Source organism: Stegastes partitus, unplaced genomic scaffold (assembly GCF_000690725.1).
Source record: "Stegastes partitus isolate 25-593 unplaced genomic scaffold, Stegastes_partitus-1.0.2 Scaffold2419, whole genome shotgun sequence".
Classification (NCBI taxonomy): Eukaryota; Metazoa; Chordata; class Actinopteri; family Pomacentridae; genus Stegastes; species Stegastes partitus.
In genome coordinates, this window is record NW_007580150.1 from 1 (window position 1) to 21,282 (window position 21,282).

Consider the following 21,282-nt stretch of genomic DNA (forward strand, 5'->3'; position numbering starts at 1 on the left):
TAAAACCCCAGGGTGATGTATATACCTGTCTACCCCAGTTGTAAATGTAGCACAGTTCCCTTCATCTACTTGTGGTCAGTCTGAGGAGAAGTCCGGCGAAAACTAGCTTCTTGTGTTATATGCCTTTCGTCTTATCAGGGAGTCATTGATCCGGCGTATAATGCATGAAAGTAGACCTGTTCAAGGTGACTGAGGAGGATATGAATTAGTTTGCAATGTGTCCTTGCACAAGGGCAGAGGAAGACTCTTGCAGGGAATCAGCATATACCAGTACCAAAAGCACCTTCCCTGACCGGGAATCGAACCCGGGCCGCGGCGGTGAGAGCGCCGAATCCTAGCCACTAGACCATCAGGGACTTGCCAAAGGAGTTCTGACTACAAGATTTAGAAACAACACCTTAGCCTGCAATTCCTCTTGATTTACAGAGGTCTTTGGTAAGTTTAATCAGGGTTGATGACAAATTATATTTTTCTTTCTGGCTGCAACAAGAAGCACTGCAATGCTCTTTTGGTCAGCTGCTTCCCAAGCAGTTGACCCGGGTTCGATTCCCGGCCAATGCATCAGGAGGACAGGGGTTTTCTGTCTTCAGTAAAGGGAGCCTTTTCACCATAAACAATCTGGAAATCATCTTGTCTCATAAGATCCTGGTGAACTTCTACCGTGCACCATCCAGAGCATCCTGACCAACTGCATCACGGCCTTGTCCAGCAACTGCTCTGCATCAGACCAAAAAGTACTGCAGAGGACAGTGAAAACTGCCCAATGCATCGCAAGGGCACTCCACTCCCCCCAAAAATGCGTAAATAGCTGACAGTAGGTGCTTGTGGCAGCATGTTCGATCCATTGCACTTTCATCTTGCAAGAGAAGTTAGGAGATTGACAACAGCAACCTGGCTTCGTGAACTGCAGTGTGCTACCGCAGTAATACGCATCATGAGGACAGGGGTTTTCTGTCTTCAGTAAAGGGAGCCTTTTCACCAAAACTGGTGGAAACAGCTCTCGTACTTGTGTACATAGTGGGGTGCTTTATAGCTCTCTCAACCCCAGTTGTGAATATTTGCCATTACATAAAAGCAATTCGAAGTGACTGAGGCATATTAGATGCAGTTTGTAATGGTGTCTGTGGATTAGAGTGAAGGGAAGACTCTAGCACAGTATCAGTAGTAAAACTTTCCTCTCTGAGCGGGAATTGAATTTGGTCCATGGCAGTGAGTTTCCCAAATCCTAGCCACAAGACCATTAGCGACCTGCCACTGGAGTAACCGGCAACAATTTAAGCCGAAGTTCATTTGAATTTATAGATGTCTTTGTTTTAAAACAATTTTAATCCTGACTGATGCCAAACTACATTTTTCCTCACTCAGGACAGCGCCTTGTGTGGAACGCAACTCTCTGTTCAACTACGACTGCATTCCTGTACATGTTTCCAACACTATTATCGCGTTCGCAGACAGCTCAACGGTGGTGAGCCACATTAACAACAACGATGAGTTAGTCAACAGGGACACTTGAGGGTTATACTACCAAGCAAGTTGACATATCCAGGCGTTGTTTGTGTAAGACGGCTTGACAAAAACAAAAGCCCCAGCCAGAGATTACGGGTATCACAAAGGTGGTTATCAACTTTCTTTGGCTTTCTACTTCAGACTCTGTGCGTGTTCACGCAAAGAGGGGCATTTAACGCGTCATGTGACTCTTCTGCACAAAATGAAATGATCTTGTGCAGCTGCTTCAGTCAACAGGTTTTTTTTGTGGAGAATAATGATGAATATAACAAAATTGTGACAGTAAAAAGTGCCGCTACTGCAAATGATGCAAGACAGAAATGCTGGTAGAAAACTGTTAAATGTGTCAATATATAATATGTTACTGTTGCAGCCGCTTCAATCAGCTTGTCTGAAAGGGTAGATCGCCTACAGTAGGTGCTTGTGGCCAGTGTCAAGTGTATTGTGTTTTCACCTTGTAAGACGAGTTTGCAAGCACCAATCTGGCTTTGTGGACTCAAAGTCAAAGGGTAAATTTATTATCAAGTACTATGATTTGTGCTTGTGTACTTAAATTGCACTGTTTTGAAGCAGGGAATAGGTCTACAACACCAGCATTTTTCATTACATGTAAGTAGGTAATATAAAATTATTAGGACAAGCTGCCAGATACCTACATTACCAAAGATATTGTGCTTAACTATCCCACTTCCCATTTCTTTTCTTATCTCCTCTCTGCACATCTCAGGAAGCAGCCGTTTATCATCTGTCCACTGTTTTGACTATTTTCATGTATTGATGAGAACTGATATATTTAATTTAGATTCAACTCACAGGTCACAGGCAAGAGGATGGAGGACAGAGGAGATGAGATTCCTCAAAACAGAGGAATGAGAAGAGCCTTTACTATCTGCTGCAGTGATGAACCTGTCAGTCTGAAATGAAGCTAGTCGTGTTTAACCTGAGAGGGAGTCCACACCATGACAACCTTTTAAAGAGTTCTCCTTCCACATTTTATTATCAACAATTAACAGCAATTGCACAACAAGCTAACTGATTAGGGCTGCAAATCAACTCAACCCTTGCAGTGTTTGTGAAATGTGGCAATTTTTCCCTGGCCTCTACTCTCCCCTCTGCAAGTCTTTTCTTGACAACATCCACCACATTTCTTCCTCCGGCTGTGTTCTCCTGGTGTGGGAATTCTTGTTAGTGTTCCAACAGCATCCTCAATTGGCCTAGATATGTCAGCCAAAATACATTTTCCACCAGCGGGTGTCATTCGCATGCAGGACAAATGATTACAAAGCTCAGAGAGGGAGAAACATGGGGAGGCAGAGACAGAAAACTAATAATGGAAAAATGGATTCCACCACTGCAGTGCTACATGACCAGTGAAAAGGAGAAGATCGCTCCACCACAGGACATCTCCTGTGTGCTTGGCTGCTCTTTGTTGTCCTGCACATACACAGGCATGAGAAGTTGAAGCACTGCAACAGAACACACAGGGAATACCAACTCACAAGGAATGGAGGCCAAAGAAGAAGACTGTGTTCACAATCTGGGGACTGAGAGTAAAGTTTCTAAGGCTCCAAAAGAAAAAAGAAACTCAGTGTTCAGAGGAAGGACTACAGTCCTAAAAGAGAGAGGGACATACTGCAAGGACAAACATGCTTCACTATTGGTGTGGCTTTTCCTTATTGAGACGTAAAAGAAGAGACGAGACTGATGGCAGACACAGACATTGCTTTACTGTTCTTGGGCAGTTTGGTATTTGTAAAATATGTAGAGTAGGCTATTGAGCAGTTCCATTTATGTCATAAGCCCACACGGTGTCAACTGTGAATGCAACACTCTTGAAATAGTTGAACCAACGAGGCATGACCACTGGACAAGCAAACTTTTTTTTGTTGGGATTGGTCGACACCGTCAAAAAACACATGGAGAAAAAAAAAAGGTGCAAACCCACTGCAAAAGACTTGAAAAAAATGAAACGTTAAACTATCAGGAAGGATCACCAGTGAAGAAGAATTGCAAGTTAAAGTATCAAGATTGGGCCAAGAAATACCTGAAGACGGAAGTTCAAAGGTTTTAGAGACAGATGAAATGAAAGCAGCTCTTGAAGGATTAGCTAGCTGGTCGTGTGGCTGGATCACTAATGAACGCCAGGAACCAGCAAAGGGAAGGAGGGCTATCAGTGTGGGCTGCCATCACTAATATGAGCTACTTGGACTTTTCGTGTTAAAGACAGACTGAAAAACCAACCCTCAACCCTTCTGTCAGTTTTGATTAAAAACTTGTGGGTCCTACTCAAAAGTGAAGCTGACAGCAAGAGAAGACACCTCTGAACAACATTCAGCAGGCTGTGGCTGCTGCTGCTTCAGCAAAATCTGATTGTGAACAGATCTGGCAGCTGACAGACTTCGTGGATGGAAGGCTCACGGTACTTACTGAAAAGAAGGGCGGTTATATTGGTTGGTAAATATTCTTTTGTCATTTTATACTATTAGGTCGACTGATAATCATTGAGAAGAAATGTGAGTTGGCTCTTTCAGTAAGTTCGTAATAATTGTGCACACTTTGGATTCCTTTTCCTTCTTTAAACATTCAGATTTGAGATTCTATTACATTTTGGATTGACTGAGAGATTTGTATTAGTTCGGAAAAAGTAAGTTTAAGGAAGACAGTTAGCCTAATAATTGCGTGCATTTTCTATTTTTTTCATCTGTACTGTACGAGGTGCATCAGAAAAGTTCCAGGACCGGTGCCACAAAAGTTATATTTCAAATCCAAACTACAAACTACCAGTTTTCTCCTTCCAAGTAATCCTCCTGGAGTCTAACACACTCCCCCAGCCTTCCCTTCACGCCTCCATGCACTCCTGGAAGGATTCTTCCAGGATCCTCTCAGCTCCGTCGTCACAGCCATCTTGATGTCGTCCATGTCTTCTAAACGGGTCTCCTTGATGACCCCCTTGAGCTTGAGGAAGAGGAAACAACCCCACAGAGCCAGGTGGGGTGAGTAGGGAGGTTGCTCCAGCACGGCCATGTTCTTCTCATCCAGGAACTGTGGGATGCTCAGGACGTTGTGAGCAGGTTGTCATGGTGAAGCAGCCTCCACTGGTCCTGACACAACTCTGCCTCTTCTCGTACACTGAACAAAGCAAACGCTGCAGGATCTCTTTGTAGACGAGCTGGTTGATCGTCTGAAGGGGAAAACTCCCAGTTTGTAGTTTGAAATATATCTTTTGTGACACCAGTCCTGGAATTTTTCTGACACACCTCGTACATTACAGCTCTAATGTCTACACCAGAAGCCTCTTCTTGTAGTTCGGTACTTTTCAAATCCTTGCAGCCACTGGGTTCAATTTGATAGAAATTAAGGCAGTATTGCGTATTTCAAACTTCCTTCAATCCTTAAGGCTGCCATTGTTTTCTAGTAACAAATAACAAAGGTAGGATACATATTTAATGTGCCCTTAAGGCAACCATTGGTTTACTTTAATTTGTGACAGACATCAAAGTAGTATACTTTTTCCCACCTTCGGTGTTTTCATTGATTTAGATTTCCTTGTAAGAAACAATCACATTTCTACTGTACCATCAGGGCAGCCGTTGCTTTCCATTATCATGTGGCAGAAATTAATTTAGTAAACCCTTGCTTTGGTTTTGCTGTAACAGAAATTGGGCTAGCATTGCTTTGTTTTAAAAAATAGTGAAATATACTTTTCCAACCTTCAATGTGATAAATGAAGGTATTATCCTTCTTTTTTTAAATTTACCTTTGAGGGAGCTTTTGGTCTCCACTAACTTGTGACAGAAATAAAGGCAGGCTAGTTTTTGTCCACCTTCACGTCACTGCTTTGTGTTGCCATAAAATAGATATGAAGGTATTATATTAATACAAATGTGCCATCAAGGCAGTCATTGGTTTCCATTTCCTTGTAGCTGAAATTAAGGGAGCATTACACTTTGTGACCAAAAAAAATGATGAACTATAATTTTCCCACCTGCAAGGTATTGATTGGTTTCCCCTACGTTATCACAAAAAATGAACACAGAGAAAACACACAATTTTTGCCCATTGCATATGCTCACAGTTTAACATGTACCTTTTCAACCAGCACATTTGGGACTGCCAGATGCCTGTTAGCATTAGCACAACGAAACACCACACGATTAGTAAAGGAAAGAACGATCAAAGAAAGATGGAAGAACAAGAACAACTCAGAAAAATGTTACAACTTTTATGATTTTCTTAAATTAGTTCTGAAAAATGTTACAAAAACAAAACCCACAGACAAACAACAACAACAACAAAAAACTGCTTCTCCGAGAACCTTCTCCCATTTTACATTTCACACGTGTGACATGACAGTCGGAGGCCGTTGACCTCCTTCTTGTCCATCTGCAGTCTGTATACAAGGCACCCTGACAGAAATGGGACTTCTCTTGCTCGGCGTAGGCCCTCGCTTCATGAGATGATAAAAAGTGTTCAGCTATAAAGAGACGAAGACAAGAGCTTACAGTACGTACAAACACACACTCCGATGTGTTTTTATGTTTTACAGTTTCACGCACGCACGCACGCAAACACAGTTACTTAGTCACAGATTGAAGGACTGCACTGTACAAAAATATGAACGAATTTTGCTGGTCAAGAACATTTATATTTATAATGTATAATGCAGACCTTGTTTGGAGTCCACACACACACGCACACATACATACGCGCACACGCACACGCACACACACACACACACACACACACACGCCAGCGGTCTTATCCTGGTGAAAGGAATATTCCAGTAGGGGCCCTGTTCAGTGCACCAGGTCCCCATCTGCCGTCGCTCCAACCCAGCCCCTGCTACTCCATCCACTTCCAATGGTTTCCTGGGACCTGGTTTTGGCAGGATCCATTAAGCCTGATATGGTCTGATCTGGACTGAGATTGCTCAGATTGGACTAAAATCCACTTCAGGTCAGGTCAGATCAGCTTCTCTCTTCTTTGACCCCTTCCTCTGACTCGGTCTTCAGCGCTCTGAAACCATAACAACAGAGTGACGTTAAGACTGAACATGACGGGAGGCTTTAAAAGGCTTCTCTGGTTATTCTGTCGCTAGATGTCTCCTGTTGAAGCCTAAATGGCACAAAAGAGTGCAGACTGAAAAACACAAAAAAAGCATAACAGGTGTATGTTGTTCAGCAATGTTGTACCAGATAATTTGAATAAGTCAGTGTAGAAAGAATAATCACTGTAGGATGTCTGGGGTCGTTTTCTTAGGCAGTTCATCTAAAATTGTTTTTTTGTTTCTTTTTTTACAAAAGCTGAAAAATGACTAAAGGCTGTAAGGTGTCTCAGTGGTTAGCACCGCTGCCTCGCAGCTAGAAGGTCGCCGGTTGGCGTCCCGGTGAGGACACCTGGGATCTTTCTGCGTGGAGTCTCCATGTTCTCCTCGTGCAGCGTGGGTTCTCTCCGGGTTCTCCGGCTTCCTCCCACAGTCCAGAAACATGCTGAGGTTAATTGGTGATTGTAAATTGTCCGTAGGTGTGAATGTGAGTGTGCTTGGTTGTCTGTCTCTAAGTGTAGCCCTGTGATAGACTGGTTACCTGTCCAGGTGAACCTGCCTTCACCCGGAGTCAGCTGGGATAGACTCCAGTGAGGATTAAGCGGTGTGTAGATAATGGATGGATGGATGGATGATGACTTTTTACTGTAAACATTTTTTTTTTTGAGTACAAAACATTTAGAACCTTTCTCGTGTGGTCTCACACTGGCAGAGGCATCCAAAAAGTTTTGTTTTTTTTTTGCTTTGCATGACTTTCAGACCTGGCTCTGCACTTAACACGTCACTCAAATGGTCAAACTCCTCAGTCGTGATGCCTTCATGATGGAAACACGCTGCAGATGGAGAAACTGTTTCTGTTGTACATCATCCATTCTGTCGCTGAAATATTTTCACACAAGAGACTAGTGCTGCTCAATTATAACAATCATCGTTAGCCTATTATTTTAGAGACAATACCTTTTTATTTCACTTTCACATTTAAATAAACGGAGCTCTGCTTTCAGCTCCATGTTTTGCTAATTTCCTCTTAAAGCAGAAATAATCTGCATCGAAACAGATTTAAAGTAAGGTTTTTGTCCGCCTGAATCTCCTTGAAGCAAGATATAAATTCCATCAGCTGTTGCAACACAGTAGCTCAAACAGCTGTGTGAGCAAAAATTATTTGTTAAACTGTCAGATTTGTGGCAAGCTTGGACTGGTTTCAGACTGAGTGTAGAAGTCCCGCCCTAGCCTCGGCTGAGTGTGGGGAAAGTGTGCCAGAAAGTTGGAAATCTTCACTTCAAACTATGAAAAGTGTGACAGAACAGTCCTTCAGGCCAATGTTCCAATTAAGAGACATCTTGAACTGAATGTATTGAGCACATTTCTCCCCCTGCCTCTGTCTCTTCATCTCTCGTTCTGCTCCTCTCACCACTGGCCCTTGGCGGCGGTGCTCCTCCTCTGCTGTGAGATGCTGTAGATCTCCTGGAGCTGTTTCTTCTGGTCGTCGCTGAGCGGAGCAGTCAAACACTGGTACCACGCTGCATCCGTATTCTGGACCCCTGACACACACACACACACATACTTTTCTTAAAAGGTCCAGTAAAGAATGAAGGTGCTGTCATGCAGAGAAAGTGTTGACATACTGAGCAGGGCGGAGGTGAAGAACTGATACTCGTCCTCTCCATTGTCGTAGTCCAGAGGCGTGCTGTACTCCTCCAGGGGCGTTCCCTCGAAGCCGTCGTCGTCCCAGTAGTCATCTTCATCTTCATCGTCGTCCTCTCCTCCCTGTCCTGCCGGCCTGCTTGACTGCTGCTGCATGGCGTTTCGGTTCTCATTCACCTCGTCTTCATCGCTGGGAATCTCCTCTGCCGGGATACAAAACAACGCAGCACCAAGATCAAAGCTTTGATCAAGTTAGTTCAAGAATCAGGTGAATTATGGGTTGTTATTTTGAATTTTAGTGGAAAGAAAATGAAAAAAGCAGCGGGCTCACTGTGTATGTGGCGGTGCAGTGGACTGGACTGAGGCATGTGTTGAACTTTGACATAAGCTGCACTAAAATTTGTGGGCGTGGCCAATCATTGTTCCCGTAAACCTTGAATCGTTAGCTTGAATTAAAAAGCGAATGTAAAAACAATAATTTGCCTTTTTGTATTCCTGAATTTCCAGAATTGAATAACAACAAATTTGCTCAGATAAAAATATAAAACTTATTTTCTTTGTAAAATATCCTTGTGGAGATGCAGCTGCTAGAGTTGTTATAAAAAACACTGTTTAAGTCTCTGAAATGTGGAAATCTACTGCCAGCAACAAGGAAAAGCTCAGGAGGCTCCACTCACAGTGTCAGAGGAGCAGCAGGTAGACAACCTGACAGCACAGCGTCGCCAAGCCCACAGCTTCAACTCAACTGGTTTGTTTGGTTTGTTTGTTTTTAAAGCAAACTTAAGACCTCCCCTTCTATTCAGGATTTTGAATGATTTGATAGATTTTATTTATTCACTAGTTTTTATGTATTTATTTAATTTAAACCCATTTTATTTATTAAGCTTTTTATTTATTCACCTGTTCACATATTTTAATCTTTTTATTGCACTGTTCATTACTTCAGTTTTATCGTTTCTTATTTTATTTTGTTTATTTATTTATCTGGTTTATTTGATCTTATCTGGTGTTTCCTCGTCGCCTGTGTTGTTTGTATTGTTTAATTGTATTTTGACTTTATGTCAGTAGCTACAAACTGTGTTATGTTGTCAGAAACGTTCATGAGCTCTCTGTAGTATTACTACATCTAAAGTGGTCGTCTTAAATAGCTTTGTGACATTATGTGCCTTTATTAAATTGTGTTAATGGAGAGAAATGAAGGAAAGAGAGAGCATGAGGGGATGCTGATGGGACTCAGAACCATGGACTTTGGTGTGCATGGTGTGTATCTTCAGCTTCATGACAGGGGCCATGGTTCTGAGGTCCTGCCCGACATTGTGCTGCTACAACAAAGAAACTGAGCAGACCAAACCGTTTCCATTGTTTTCATTTTCTGCAGCTGTCCATGTGTGCATCCACAGCCAGTGACATTACATGCCACGCCTGAAACTATTACACAACTAGTGTTATTACGTCTATTTTCTTGTTATTTAAATTAAAAATAATACTGTCATTGTAGTAATGTTCTATATCAGTTGTGTTTCAAACCTACCTGTCTGGCTTGATGATAACCACCTGGCTTAATGTGTTGTTAATGGGCCTTATTCTTATTCATACCTTTGCTCTGGCCTGCTGCTTCCCCACTCTGGTTTCTTATGGGATTATTGATGACTCGGTCTCCAGGACTGGTTGGTTATTCTCTGTATGTATGTCTTATATATATTCTGTTTGAATTGCCTGATGAAGGTCATTTGACCAAAGCGTAGCTGCTGAATAAATTGAGCGTGTGCGTGAGCTGATTTCCGTCTGTATGTGGAATCAGCAGAGAGACGTGTGATCATGTTTCACAGATTGTTTTTAGAGCTCATGATTTTGATACAAGAAAATATCCCGCGACAGGCTGACCTCAAAAAGCTGTTCAAAGCTATCCATGTCCATGAGCTGTTTACTAGTAGTCCCACCGTGAACTTAAAAGTCAAAATAAATACCTGACAACAGCAGCAGCAGCTGTGTGAGGCTGAAAAATGCTGCTTTACCTCTCCATATTTGCTCCATAACACTGTCCTTTAATATAATCTTTCTTCATGACTCAAAGCATATTGTAAACCAGAACACGTTCCACTTTTCACTAGAAGAAAATGTAAGCTTTTCTATTAAGAATGCACTATTCTAAAGCATTTAATGCGGTGAAATCAATGCATTTTAAACACCAGGCCGCAGGAGAAACCCTTAGCCGCTACCGTAACACTAAGTTAATTTATCAGTCTGCCCCACAAGCACTAGACAAGGTTTAGGGATCTAATTCCTTTACGCTTGACTGAAGCAAAGTATAGCCGGTGGGGGTGAGAAAGTAAATGTGGTGCAGCTAATTTGAACTCAGCACTGAATCAAGATTCAAGTAGTGGAAGATCCAATGCTGGCAAAAAAGGAGAATCTCTTTTTATTATCGTTGCTCAGCCTTACTGCTTCCTTTCTGTCTGCATTGATTCTGCTTTAGCTTCCCAAAATCTGCCAACCACCCTGTCCTCCCACTTCCTTCAAATTGTCCTCCTCATTCCTGAGCTCTTCTCACCGTTTTGGTCTTCATCCTGAGCCCCTGCACGGGCCAGCAGATCCGGTTTGTTGATTAGGCGTGAGGCATAGAGGTGTTTGAGGCCAAGAAAAAGGAGCAGGATGGAGGGGACGATCTGGGCAGCAACGCCCTCCAGTACGGCCGGCCGGTTAGGCAGCTCTATGATCACACTCAGGCCGATGATGCACATCTTACGGTCATGCAGTCTGGGTAGAGGAGGGAGGACAGAGGGTGAGAATGAGGGCAAATCTTAAAAGATGTTTTTTTTAGGAACTCACAAAACACTAACAGGGTGTTTACTCAGACATAAAACAACCACGATTAGAGAAAAGAGGTGCAGGTCTGAAAGAGGTTATGAAGGCACACAGCTAATAAAGATTCTTAAACAAAAAATAAACACCTTCTCCTTTTCTGAGAGTGAGATGAGAGGACAGATCAGTCTTTTATGTCTGTGTGAATAACAGAACTGGAGTCAGGAAGTGGCAACAACAGCTTAGCATTAAGACCTAAAGTAGGACAAAACAGGTAGTCCACCTTTAGGGCTGAGAATATAGACAACACGGAAGTTCTAATAGCAGCAGGACCATTTAAGTTACTCGTGCAGGTTCTTTACAAATCATCAGGCCATTTACCACTGCTGGGATCTACAGGCCATCTGAACCTGTACATGTTCTTACTGCAGGAAGGCCCCTGTAGAACCTCTTTCAGAGCTGCTTTAGAGGGAAAAAGCCAACTCCAGGGTAGGTACTTCTGATCAATCCCAAAACACTGGCTGGCAAACTTAGAGAATACAAACGCTATCTGGTGAAAGTTGGAGAGGACAACAAGCGCCATTTTCCTGTCCTCTCTATGTCCTCGTCCAGGTGCAGTCTCCTCTCTAACAACATCAAATTCACCACATAGAAACCTTCATTGTTCTCACACTGGGTTCTTCATTGGCGGTTGTATGACTACTTAAAAGCAACAGACGCCCTCCTCACCCCAGGAAGAACTCGGTGTCGTTCATCCACTGGTTGATGAAGTGGGCAGTGATGGGCTGGGGGTTGTGTGGAAAGTGCATGTTGTCCATGGTGTGGATGAGCAGGGCTGGGTTGTAGTACAGAGCAGCGATGGCCACCTGCAGACACATGGTCCGGAGCTCACTGGACTTCACCCCCCGCATTAGACGCTCGAGCACGGCCTCCACGAACAGCGGGATGCACTGCAGGCGAGTCAGAGAGCGAAATCAGGCTGCAGCTAAACACTGACACTGTGTTGAACAGCGTTACCAACATCTGTTTCTATTAGTTACCAGCATCAAAGTTCACAGCACACATGCCAATTTCCAAATGTAAACCTGTACTCTGGGCACTGCTGACACATCTTTGTATGAGTTACAGTTGTGGCCCATTGCAGACGCTCCGTTCAGCTTCTGTTTCAAACATGAAACTACACGTGCGTCTGAGTTTTTGAATTATATACATTCAACTCATGTTTTCTAACTCTGATGATGTTTAAGATAGATATCATAACACTCCATAAATGACACAAAATCACAGAAAGCATGATGTATCTTCTGGGAAAACACCTCTGCGTGAGGCTTGAAACCACTGTGTGAGTGAATCACATACAAAAAAAGGTGTGTACTGTGTGGAGATGCTTCTGACCTGATCAATGCCTCGCCCTCTGCACTGAAGGATGATGACCTCCAACAGTTTGGCAGCATGACACTCTGCATCCTCACCTGCATCTATGGTCAGCACCTACAGCGGGGAGAAGTCAGGAAGCTGTTTACCAGTCAGTAGCCAGCGGCAGCATTACGAGGAAAACTGGATCTTAGCTCAGACATGTGTGAACGGTGAGCAGCAGGAGAAAGTGTTTGGAGCCTGACCTTTTTACACATGCTGTAGATGACCTCTAAGTGCTTCGGGTTGGACAGAAGCATGTCCGTATCCACGGTAACATAGTTGTGCAGAAGAGGCATCATATCTGTGAATACAACCAATCATCAGCTTCAGCAACTTTTTGAAACGCATTAATGTCTGGGTCATTCCTGTGTTATGATTCAGTTCTCTGGTGAGTAAAACTGTCACGATGGAACACACTCATCAGACAACCCACATGATGGGTCCTCAGAGGGAAGCCACAATGTTCCAGAAGAGGCCATTTTGCAGTTGGTATGTCATTTACAGCACCACTGATCAGAGTTAGAGGTGTGGTATGAGGGTCCCGCCTCCTGCCTGGTATCATATCAAGCTAAGACCACAACCCTTCAATGGTTAAAAAGTAATTCATTTATAGCTAGATGACTAGATGACGAGCTGCTAACTAGAAAATGACACAGAGAGCGTCAGAGTCAGTCCAAGACGGTCCAGATTGCAGCAGATCAAGATTCAAGGGGTGTGTGCTCAGATTTGGGCCAAGTAGGGGACGGGACCTCAACCACGTCTCTGACTATGGGTCACTACTGAGAAGACTTGCAGCGTTTATTTCCACAGTACTTTGGCCTCACTTTGGAGGGAGTTGTGATCCCAAGGTTACCTAATTTAACCAACCGCTGACTGGACTTCTGTCATCAGCTGGTTGCGCCTACTGACCTTTACTAAGTCTGGTGCTACTTTACGTCGGTTGCACTGACCAAACATAAGTCCAGTCCTCCTGCGGCCAGTGTTAGTGCTGCGTGTTCATGTGAATGCCCATGTAACTATGGGTGCTGCCATGCAGCGTGCATCACTAGAATACACTAATAAGCTCACACTGTCTTTCTCAATTGTCATTTCTGATTTACTGCAACTATGAAGGAACAAAAAAGAAAACTCCATTTCACTGACACTGAAATCAGAAAATGACTGGAGCTGTACAATAGGAACAAGAACACAGACTGCAAAGCATTCCAACTCAATAACAAAAAGAAGAAGCAGTCGACGTAGACAGAAATAACAAAGACAATAAAGGACTGTTCTCAGGCAGCGTTCCTTCAGAAAACTACGTAAAGAGAAAGTGAAAAGAGCAAGACAAAGAAAGATGTTTCCTTGAAAATAATTCATCCCACTGGCGTGTTTCCACCTCTGAAACCGTAAGTATACAGCAACACAAATGTTAATGTACGTGGACAGGAAACAGCTGCTTTGGTCGGTGCAGAAAAAAATAGAAGCAACCTGCTGCTGGAAAAGAGATGGACGTTGCTCATACAAGTGACAAGAGCCATAACAATACTGCAACCATGTGACGGTGTGTATTTCACATAGGCAGCCCATTTACTGATACACTTATTTATTGATAACTTTCTCCTTCCTGAAAGTCCACTGGTTGTAAAGTAAATGTATGCGGCATGCCATTGCTTTTAGTGTTACAAGCTGCGCTGTCTAAGTTTTTACAGTAGAATCAAACGAGCTTTTGACATTAGGTAATGTTCCACTCAGGCTTAGCAAAAAGAAGGCTTAAGCAATAATCGATAGTGCAACTGCTGTAACTATCATGTCAGACTTGAAACGTCAAGCTCCGACCAACTTCCCTCAGGACCATGTGTAAGCCCCGTCAGCTCCATGTGCAGGTCCGACAGCTTCTTCATCGGTAAACTGTTTCTCTGACCTGACTCCAAACAGTATTAATTTGCTAACGAGTTAGCTGGTTAGTTTTGCCACACCTACCAAAGGTAACAGTGCTGGGAGCCGCAGTTCGTCAATGCTAACCTCTGTCACAGCTAGTTTTTATCACTACATAATGAATCGTGAATTCTAATTGATTTTTTCAAATTAGGCTGCTTTAATCTAAACAAGAATCAGTTATTGTATATTTGCATTATCATATAATTTGTATGATGCAGGAAATACACACAATCCGTAAAACACTGTAGACAGCACGTCATCTTTTCATGTGTCTTTCAACTTCTGCTACTGCAGGGTGTCATGCTTTCTCACATGTAGCACACAGACGGTATAGATGGGTGCATTTCTGAGTCACAAACAAGCAGACATTCAACATAAGTGAAGAAAATGAGGGGTCAGAGCTGCAGCAGCTGAAAATCAGACCAGAGACTGCAGGAGGGCAGTGTTAAAAAAAAAAAATAGACTGAGAGGTACAAGCCCAGCAAGATCAGAGAAAATTCCAAGAAAACTAGACTGATTATTTATATCATTTGTCCTCCATGGACTCAAGTGACATTTCAAAATGACACCATAAATAGTTCTCTGACATTAAATGTGCAATGTGAAAACCAGAACAACAAGCACCAGGTGCAGGTGGCTGTTAATGACAAACTATCACACTGTGCTGTTGAGATACCTGTGAAGTAGTCAAAGCAGTCGTGCTGGAAGACCTCATAAAGAACGCCAAGCAGCTGCCACATCTGGGGGGATATCGTCTGACAGGTGAGGCCAAATGCCAGCGACAGGATTTCCTCGTAGAACTCTGCAGTGGACAGGAGAAGACTGGTAATGAAGCTCACATTCACATTCACAACACATTCTGTAAAACCTCATTTGCAGTGAGAAGCGATGAGCGAATGGATAGAAAGGAAAGAGATAGATAAAAACTCTGATGGCTGAGTGCACATCTGATACTAGTGCAGGGTCTAATCTATGGTGCTCGCTGTGTGGACCAGATGCAGGTTATTCTTCTGTGTTTAAATAACCTAACTACACATCTCTTCTTCACACTACATGGAAGCTGTGAGGTACGATTTGTTTAGTGACATTGGTTCTCTGCAACAAAAGAATAAACCACGATAATAAAGAATGGGACAATTGTTGTGAGTAAATTACCTGCTGACAAAAACTGATAAACAGGGCAACATTATGTGTTGGGAATTCCCATGGTGCTAAAAATTCAGCGTGTAGTCTGATGTGACTGAATAAAAGAGGAATCACTCCTTACTCGCTGCACACCAGCTCACCTACACTTCTGCTCAAACACTGTGAAACGACTCTGGCTACACAAAAGCAAGTTGTACATTTGGCCACACACGTTCGAACTGGAAACAAATTCTGAATAATAATAAAGAAAGCCCCACCCTGAAAGTTGACAGGATTGGTTTGTTACTGTTTGTACCGTCTTTTTTCCCCCCATTTCTTTATCTTCTGCTTATTTGGTTGCTTGGTTGCTGCGGTGTCAAGCTAAGCGGGGCATTCCAGAGTCCCTCTGCCCGCTAACATTTTCCAGAACCTCCTGGGGGATCCTTTGGCATTTCCAGCCAAATGTGTCTGTATTCCCTTCAGCAAGCTCTGGGTCTACTCTGGGGTCTCCTCCCAGTTAGACATGCCCAGAAAACCTCCAAAGGAAGATGCCCATGAGGCATCCTAACCCTCGAAAACTATAAGCTGGCTCCCTTCGAAGTGAAGGAGCTGTGACTCGACTGTGAGCTCTGCACCCCAACCCTAAGGCTGAGCCTCACCACCCTACGCAGGAAACTCAATTTGGCAACTTGTATTTGCAATGTCATTCTTCCCTTCACAGTCCAGCTTTCATGACCACAGGTGAGGGCTGTAAATCAAATCGAGAGCGTTGCCCTTTGGCTGAGCTCCCTCTTCACTGTGATGGTCAGCTGTAATGTTGCACTGCTGCAGACACGGCACCACTTTGTCTGGATTAGAGCACGCTAAAGCACCACAAAACTGTACTCATCTACAATACTTGAGTAAGTTTACTAAGTTACACTCCAACACTGTTTGCTTGCTTGCTGCCATCTTAAGGCTCATAATGAAGTTTCTCTCGCCACTTGTCTCCATGTTACAGTGTGCAGGAGACACAAACAGCTCCCATCGTAGACCCATACCAGTAACGCTGGTACAGAAGCTGCAACGCCCCTGAGAAAGGTCTCCAGCGTGTGAAAAGGGAATTTCAGCCCCTCACAACGGGAGGGGTACAGAGCACAGCTGTGCAGGATGTGAATGTGTGTGGTTGTGTGTGCAAGCAAGTGCGTGTTGTTTAGTTCCCTAAAGAAAAATGAAGTTGACCTCGCTGTCTTTCATTTTGTTCATTATGATCCTCCCCTGCAGCTTTATCCGTCTCAGCCTGAACACAGCTTTCCATTCAGTTAATCCATTCATAACGAGAGTCATTGCTCTGCAAGTCGAACCGCTCCAATTACCAGCACACACACACACACACACACACACACACACAGATACACACAGACACAGGCACACACACACAGTCGCACGTGCACGCACATGCACGCCTGCGCGCACACACACAAACGTACTTCCTATGCCTCATTATTCTTGTCTTTAGCTAACTTGTGTGTACCCATTAACACACTTGAGTACATACATGTGTGAACGCACATGTACCTGGACACACAGAAGGATGACACAAACACTGTAAGTGTTCTGTGTCTTCACTGCAGTGTTACATTGGCTGTGTACCATGTACTGTACGGGGCAATAAGCAAAGACCAATGAGCAATGACAGAATCTGTTTCCTCCATCAAAATAAAAAATAAACAACAACAAGAAAAAAAACAAACAAAAAGTTCGTAAACCCAAAGAAACTACTAGTGGCCACTGGACAAAGAAGTAGATGTTGCAAATTTAAAAAGATCTAGATAAAGTCAATTCCTTCAAATATATCCCTTGTGTGTGCTAATAGCAATAAAACGTTCTATGTAAGCTGCAAACCTGACAACAATCCAGTCTTTTGCTCTACGCTACAACTGAGCATAAAAAAAAAAACAAAATAGGACAATTGCTTCAAAATGTGATCCAACAGAAGGTGATGGTGTGTACTGTCTCTTATATTGTAAGGAGGCTGAAGACCCTGAAGTCTGTCTCAGTTTGGTTCTTACAAATAGATTTCTTTTACATACAGGTGAGAGGTTTGCAAAGACTACATTTAAATCACAAAGTCCTGCTTGTTAACGACTCAATCAAACCTAACAACAGGACAGAACAGTGTTGCACTCTGGTTGTTAATTCTATTCAAAGCTGTAGATCAGAGGTTGTGCTCTTTTCCAGTCTCCCTTTTCACTGTGTCTTTACTCAGCGACTCTCACAGCAACAGTTTTTATATTAGGACTGTTTGCACTGATCACCATCAGTTCTGGATGCATTCAGTGTTTCTCACAGAATCTCACTGTGTGTATCCCTGAGCTGAAACAAACAGTAAATTCATTTCCTATCTCGTGAAACATTTGCAAAGCTAGTTTTTGAAGTAGTTAAACCCCCTTAAGCCTGCAGCTACTACTTGAAATTTCCGCCTGATAAAACATCCTCAAATTCAGTCAGTGACAGCTGACTGCAAAACTGTAAGGCCAAACCACAACAACCTTGGGCTCTATGGATAAGGAAATATAATAACCCTCTGCTTAAATAAGCAGAGCAGAGTGAGAATCCAGAAACTCCAACAAAGATTAAAAACTGAAAGGAAAATTCAGAAATAGAAACTGTTGTGTTCGTCACATCAACTGACTTCCTTCTAACAGCTCAAGCTTTAAAGCACAAATAGCTTTGCTGGCAAGAACTGTGACCATAAAGCAGACGACCACTGCCACGGCTGCTTCCTTGCCCTCAGCAGCAGCGGTGCCCTGGGACTCTCCACTCCGTCACCAGATGTGGATCCTTCGGCTCTTGTCATAGAGTAACCCCAAAACTCCAGTTTTGAAAGTGTCCCTTTAGGAACCTTTACCTAACATCCCCAGAATTACACCTGTGTGTCTCGAGAAGACTACCTTTGATCTCAAAAGCACAGAGGCTCTGTGAAGGAAAAGGAGCAGGAATAAACCATACGACAAGAAGCAAATCAAGTCATGAACCCTGGGAAAATAAATAGCTGCATGTGTCAGGACAAAGTGAGAGAATCAAAATGTTAAAACAGCGTGTGTGTGTGTGTGTGTGTGTGTGTGTTATAAAACAGTGGGGGGAAAAAGGAAAATAAGACACTGGACTGCTCGTGCACACACACCTGCCATACCTATGATGGGCTTCTGTAAGACCAGGCCGATCACCTGCAAACAGATCCCCTCCAGCTGCTGAGTGATCTGAGAGACGAGAAGAAGAAAAGAATCTCACTACATTTCAGTACTGTGACGGCAAGTTAGAATGCTCTCAGCTACAGGTCTGAATATGGTGTGTGTGTGTGTGTGTGTGTGTCACCTCCTTGTGGTCCTCCATGACGGTGAGGATGGTGTCGATGGTGCTCAGGATGCCAAGAGCCATGACCGTCTTGTCCTCGTTCTCCTCATACTCCTCACTCTGAAGGACCCTGGTGAAGATCTCTGCCTGTCAAACACACACGTTTTTCCATCACTTCAGAGGACATCGCCTCGACTTACATTCATTTCCATAACACAAAGCTCAACTTAAACAAAAGCTAAGCCTAACCTGACCATAACCCTGTGAGGTAATAGAATGATGACTGCTAAAGGTCTTGCCACATATGAAATTGATAGAAAAGTGTGTGTGTGTGGTGTCAATACCAGGTTTTGCGTCATGTCCACAGCGATGGCTGCTACCTCCTGGTTGTACTCGCAGATCATCTTCTGAATGACATTGGTCAGGTCATCATTTTCCGTCTCTTTGACCACGTGCAGCAGCTCCTGCATGACTGGCCGAATGTACGGCTGGATGTACAGCTTGGCTACACACACACACAAACACACGGACAGAGCACAGCATGTGGTGTAAAGACTGCGGTGTGCTCACTTCACAGAGAAACAAATGTGAAGTCCTATTTCTACAAGCAGCTATCACAAGCTGGAGGTGAGGGCTGGATCCACTTGCTGGCGGGCCTCTGAAACGGCCTGTGTCTGGGTTAAAGCATCTGGCACTAGTTTGACCTTCAACACATGACATCATTGTTCCTCCACAGACCTTGTTCCTGGTTGCTGACCAGCGTCTGCAGAGCGATGGCGGCCTCCACCTTGACAGGCATCTCTTTGTCATCTATCAGATCCTGTTTAACCAACTCCACGGCGTTTCTTAGCACCAGCTCGTCGTGGAAGCGCAGCGGGCTGAAGCAGTGCAGCACCCAGCACGACTGGCAGAACACAGCAGAGAAACACAGGTGTTACCATCACACACACACACACATTTCACCTCTGAAACCACCACAACTGTCCACCGCCCCTATCAGTGATGCCCCCACCAAGTGTGTCTGTGATGACTAAGAAATCTGCAGTGCTAGACGCTGATTCACTGACTCACGTTGACAAAACGGAACACCCAGCAGGACTGTAGGAAGGAGAGCCAGTCAAAGAGTTAAAGCAGTAAAACAGGAACAATTCCTCCATCGAAATGTATTTTAACAACCAAAATAATACTCCTTGTGTTACGATGCTCACGCAGAGTATCTTCAGGCTTCAACAAAAAGTGCATGAATGAGGCACACAAGTGAAGACTGTGTGTGACACGAGCATAATGGGACTTTTCAGCTTTAGTGTGGCGCCATCTGCTGAACAGACTGCAGTGTAACAGCCTGACATGACTTCTTTTTGTCTCACAGTTATTTTCCTTTGTTATATTTAGTGCACGCATATTTGTTTTTCCCATCTAGTGGTCCATTACTCTTATGTCGAACCTCATTACATGTTTCTACATCCAAACATCTTCATTCTACAACAAAATTCAAAAAGTGAAATTAGCCCAACAAAACATCAAAGTAACTTGGAAAAGATATTTTACTGAAGCTAATTAAAATAGAAGCCAAAAACACCACATAAACACAACACTGCAGGCTCAAATGCGGTCAGACTCCCGTTCTCTCCTCAGATTCCTTGTTTTCATCTTCACAAACTGTCAAATGACGGCACAAAGGCCTAAAAGAGAGCGTCTTAAAATAATAACTGTTGCCTGTGATGTGTAAAGCAGCTGAAGTGAAGGCAGATAAACAGTTTGAAGTGTCTGTTCAGGTCTAATGGTTGGTTTTAGGTCTCTAAGAAGTGGTTCTGAAGATGTGGACATCAAACGTGTTTGTAGGAGCAGCATGGTGGCACGATCGCCTCACAGCTAGAAGGTCCTGGGTTCGAATCCCAGCCTGGGATCTTTCTGCGTGGAGTTGTGCATGTTTTCTCTGTCCGTAGGTGTGAATGTGAGTGTGCTTGGTTGTCTGTCTCTAAGTGTAGCCCTGTGATAGACTGGTTACAGCTGAGATAGACTCCAGCCCCCCACGACCCTAGTGAGGATTAAGCGGTTTATAGATGATGGATGGATGTGTTTGTAGTCATGTAGAACAGCCACACTGGAGCGTGGTGTGAAGCGACCTCCATAGTGCTGCATAACGTTTTGATGCTAAGTGTAACAAACAGTTGAGCGACAAATGAAAAAAGTGCACTCGAAAGATAAGCACAAAGCCTGGCTGCTCTGTCACCTCCACAATCACAGCGTGAGACGTGTGTGAATGTCGCACTGTTGGTGTTTTGGAGAGCTTCAGGAATTGATGGACAGAGACACAATTAATCCAGAATCATAAAGCTGTGAGTATATGACACAATCTGACCATCTGACTGGCACTTCAGAGAGAGTATAAGTCTGCTTAAGCACTGGGAAGAGTTGAAGTGTCAGGTGCAGTGTAAAAAATTTGAATGTCAAAGGATAATTCCCGATGATTTCAGCCTGCTCTGTTT

General features: G+C 43.6%; 1 protein-coding gene and 1 non-coding gene across 3 annotated transcripts in view; both read right to left on the reverse strand.

The window, feature by feature from the left end:
* Nucleotides 1–284: 284 nt before the first annotated feature.
* On the reverse strand, nt 285–356 carry trnae-cuc (transfer RNA glutamic acid (anticodon CUC)). Its single transcript has one exon. It is a non-coding gene; the product is annotated as a tRNA-Glu (tRNA).
* Nucleotides 357–7,492: 7,136 nt separating this feature from the next.
* ipo8 (importin 8) overlaps nt 7,493–21,282 on the reverse strand; it is a 36,420-nt gene continuing 22,630 nt past the window's right edge. Inside the window, exons 14-24 of one of the 2 annotated variants that reach the window (XM_008305142.1) lie at nt 19,532–19,697; nt 19,138–19,298; nt 18,815–18,940; nt 18,633–18,699; nt 15,009–15,134; nt 12,616–12,713; nt 12,392–12,487; nt 11,726–11,946; nt 10,746–10,951; nt 8,176–8,397; nt 7,493–8,091 (exon numbers count right to left, since the gene is read on the reverse strand). In XM_008305142.1, coding sequence (XP_008303364.1) covers nt 7,958–8,091; nt 8,176–8,397; nt 10,746–10,951; nt 11,726–11,946; nt 12,392–12,487; nt 12,616–12,713; nt 15,009–15,134; nt 18,633–18,699; nt 18,815–18,940; nt 19,138–19,298; nt 19,532–19,697 — 1,623 coding nt within the window. In that variant the 3' untranslated portion in view covers nt 7,493–7,957. Of the gene's footprint in view, nt 8,092–8,175; nt 8,398–10,745; nt 10,952–11,725; nt 11,947–12,391; nt 12,488–12,615; nt 12,714–15,008; nt 15,135–18,623; nt 18,700–18,814; nt 18,941–19,137; nt 19,299–19,531; nt 19,698–21,282 lie in introns of both variants that reach the window. The other variant, XM_008305141.1, reaches the window with a different exon arrangement.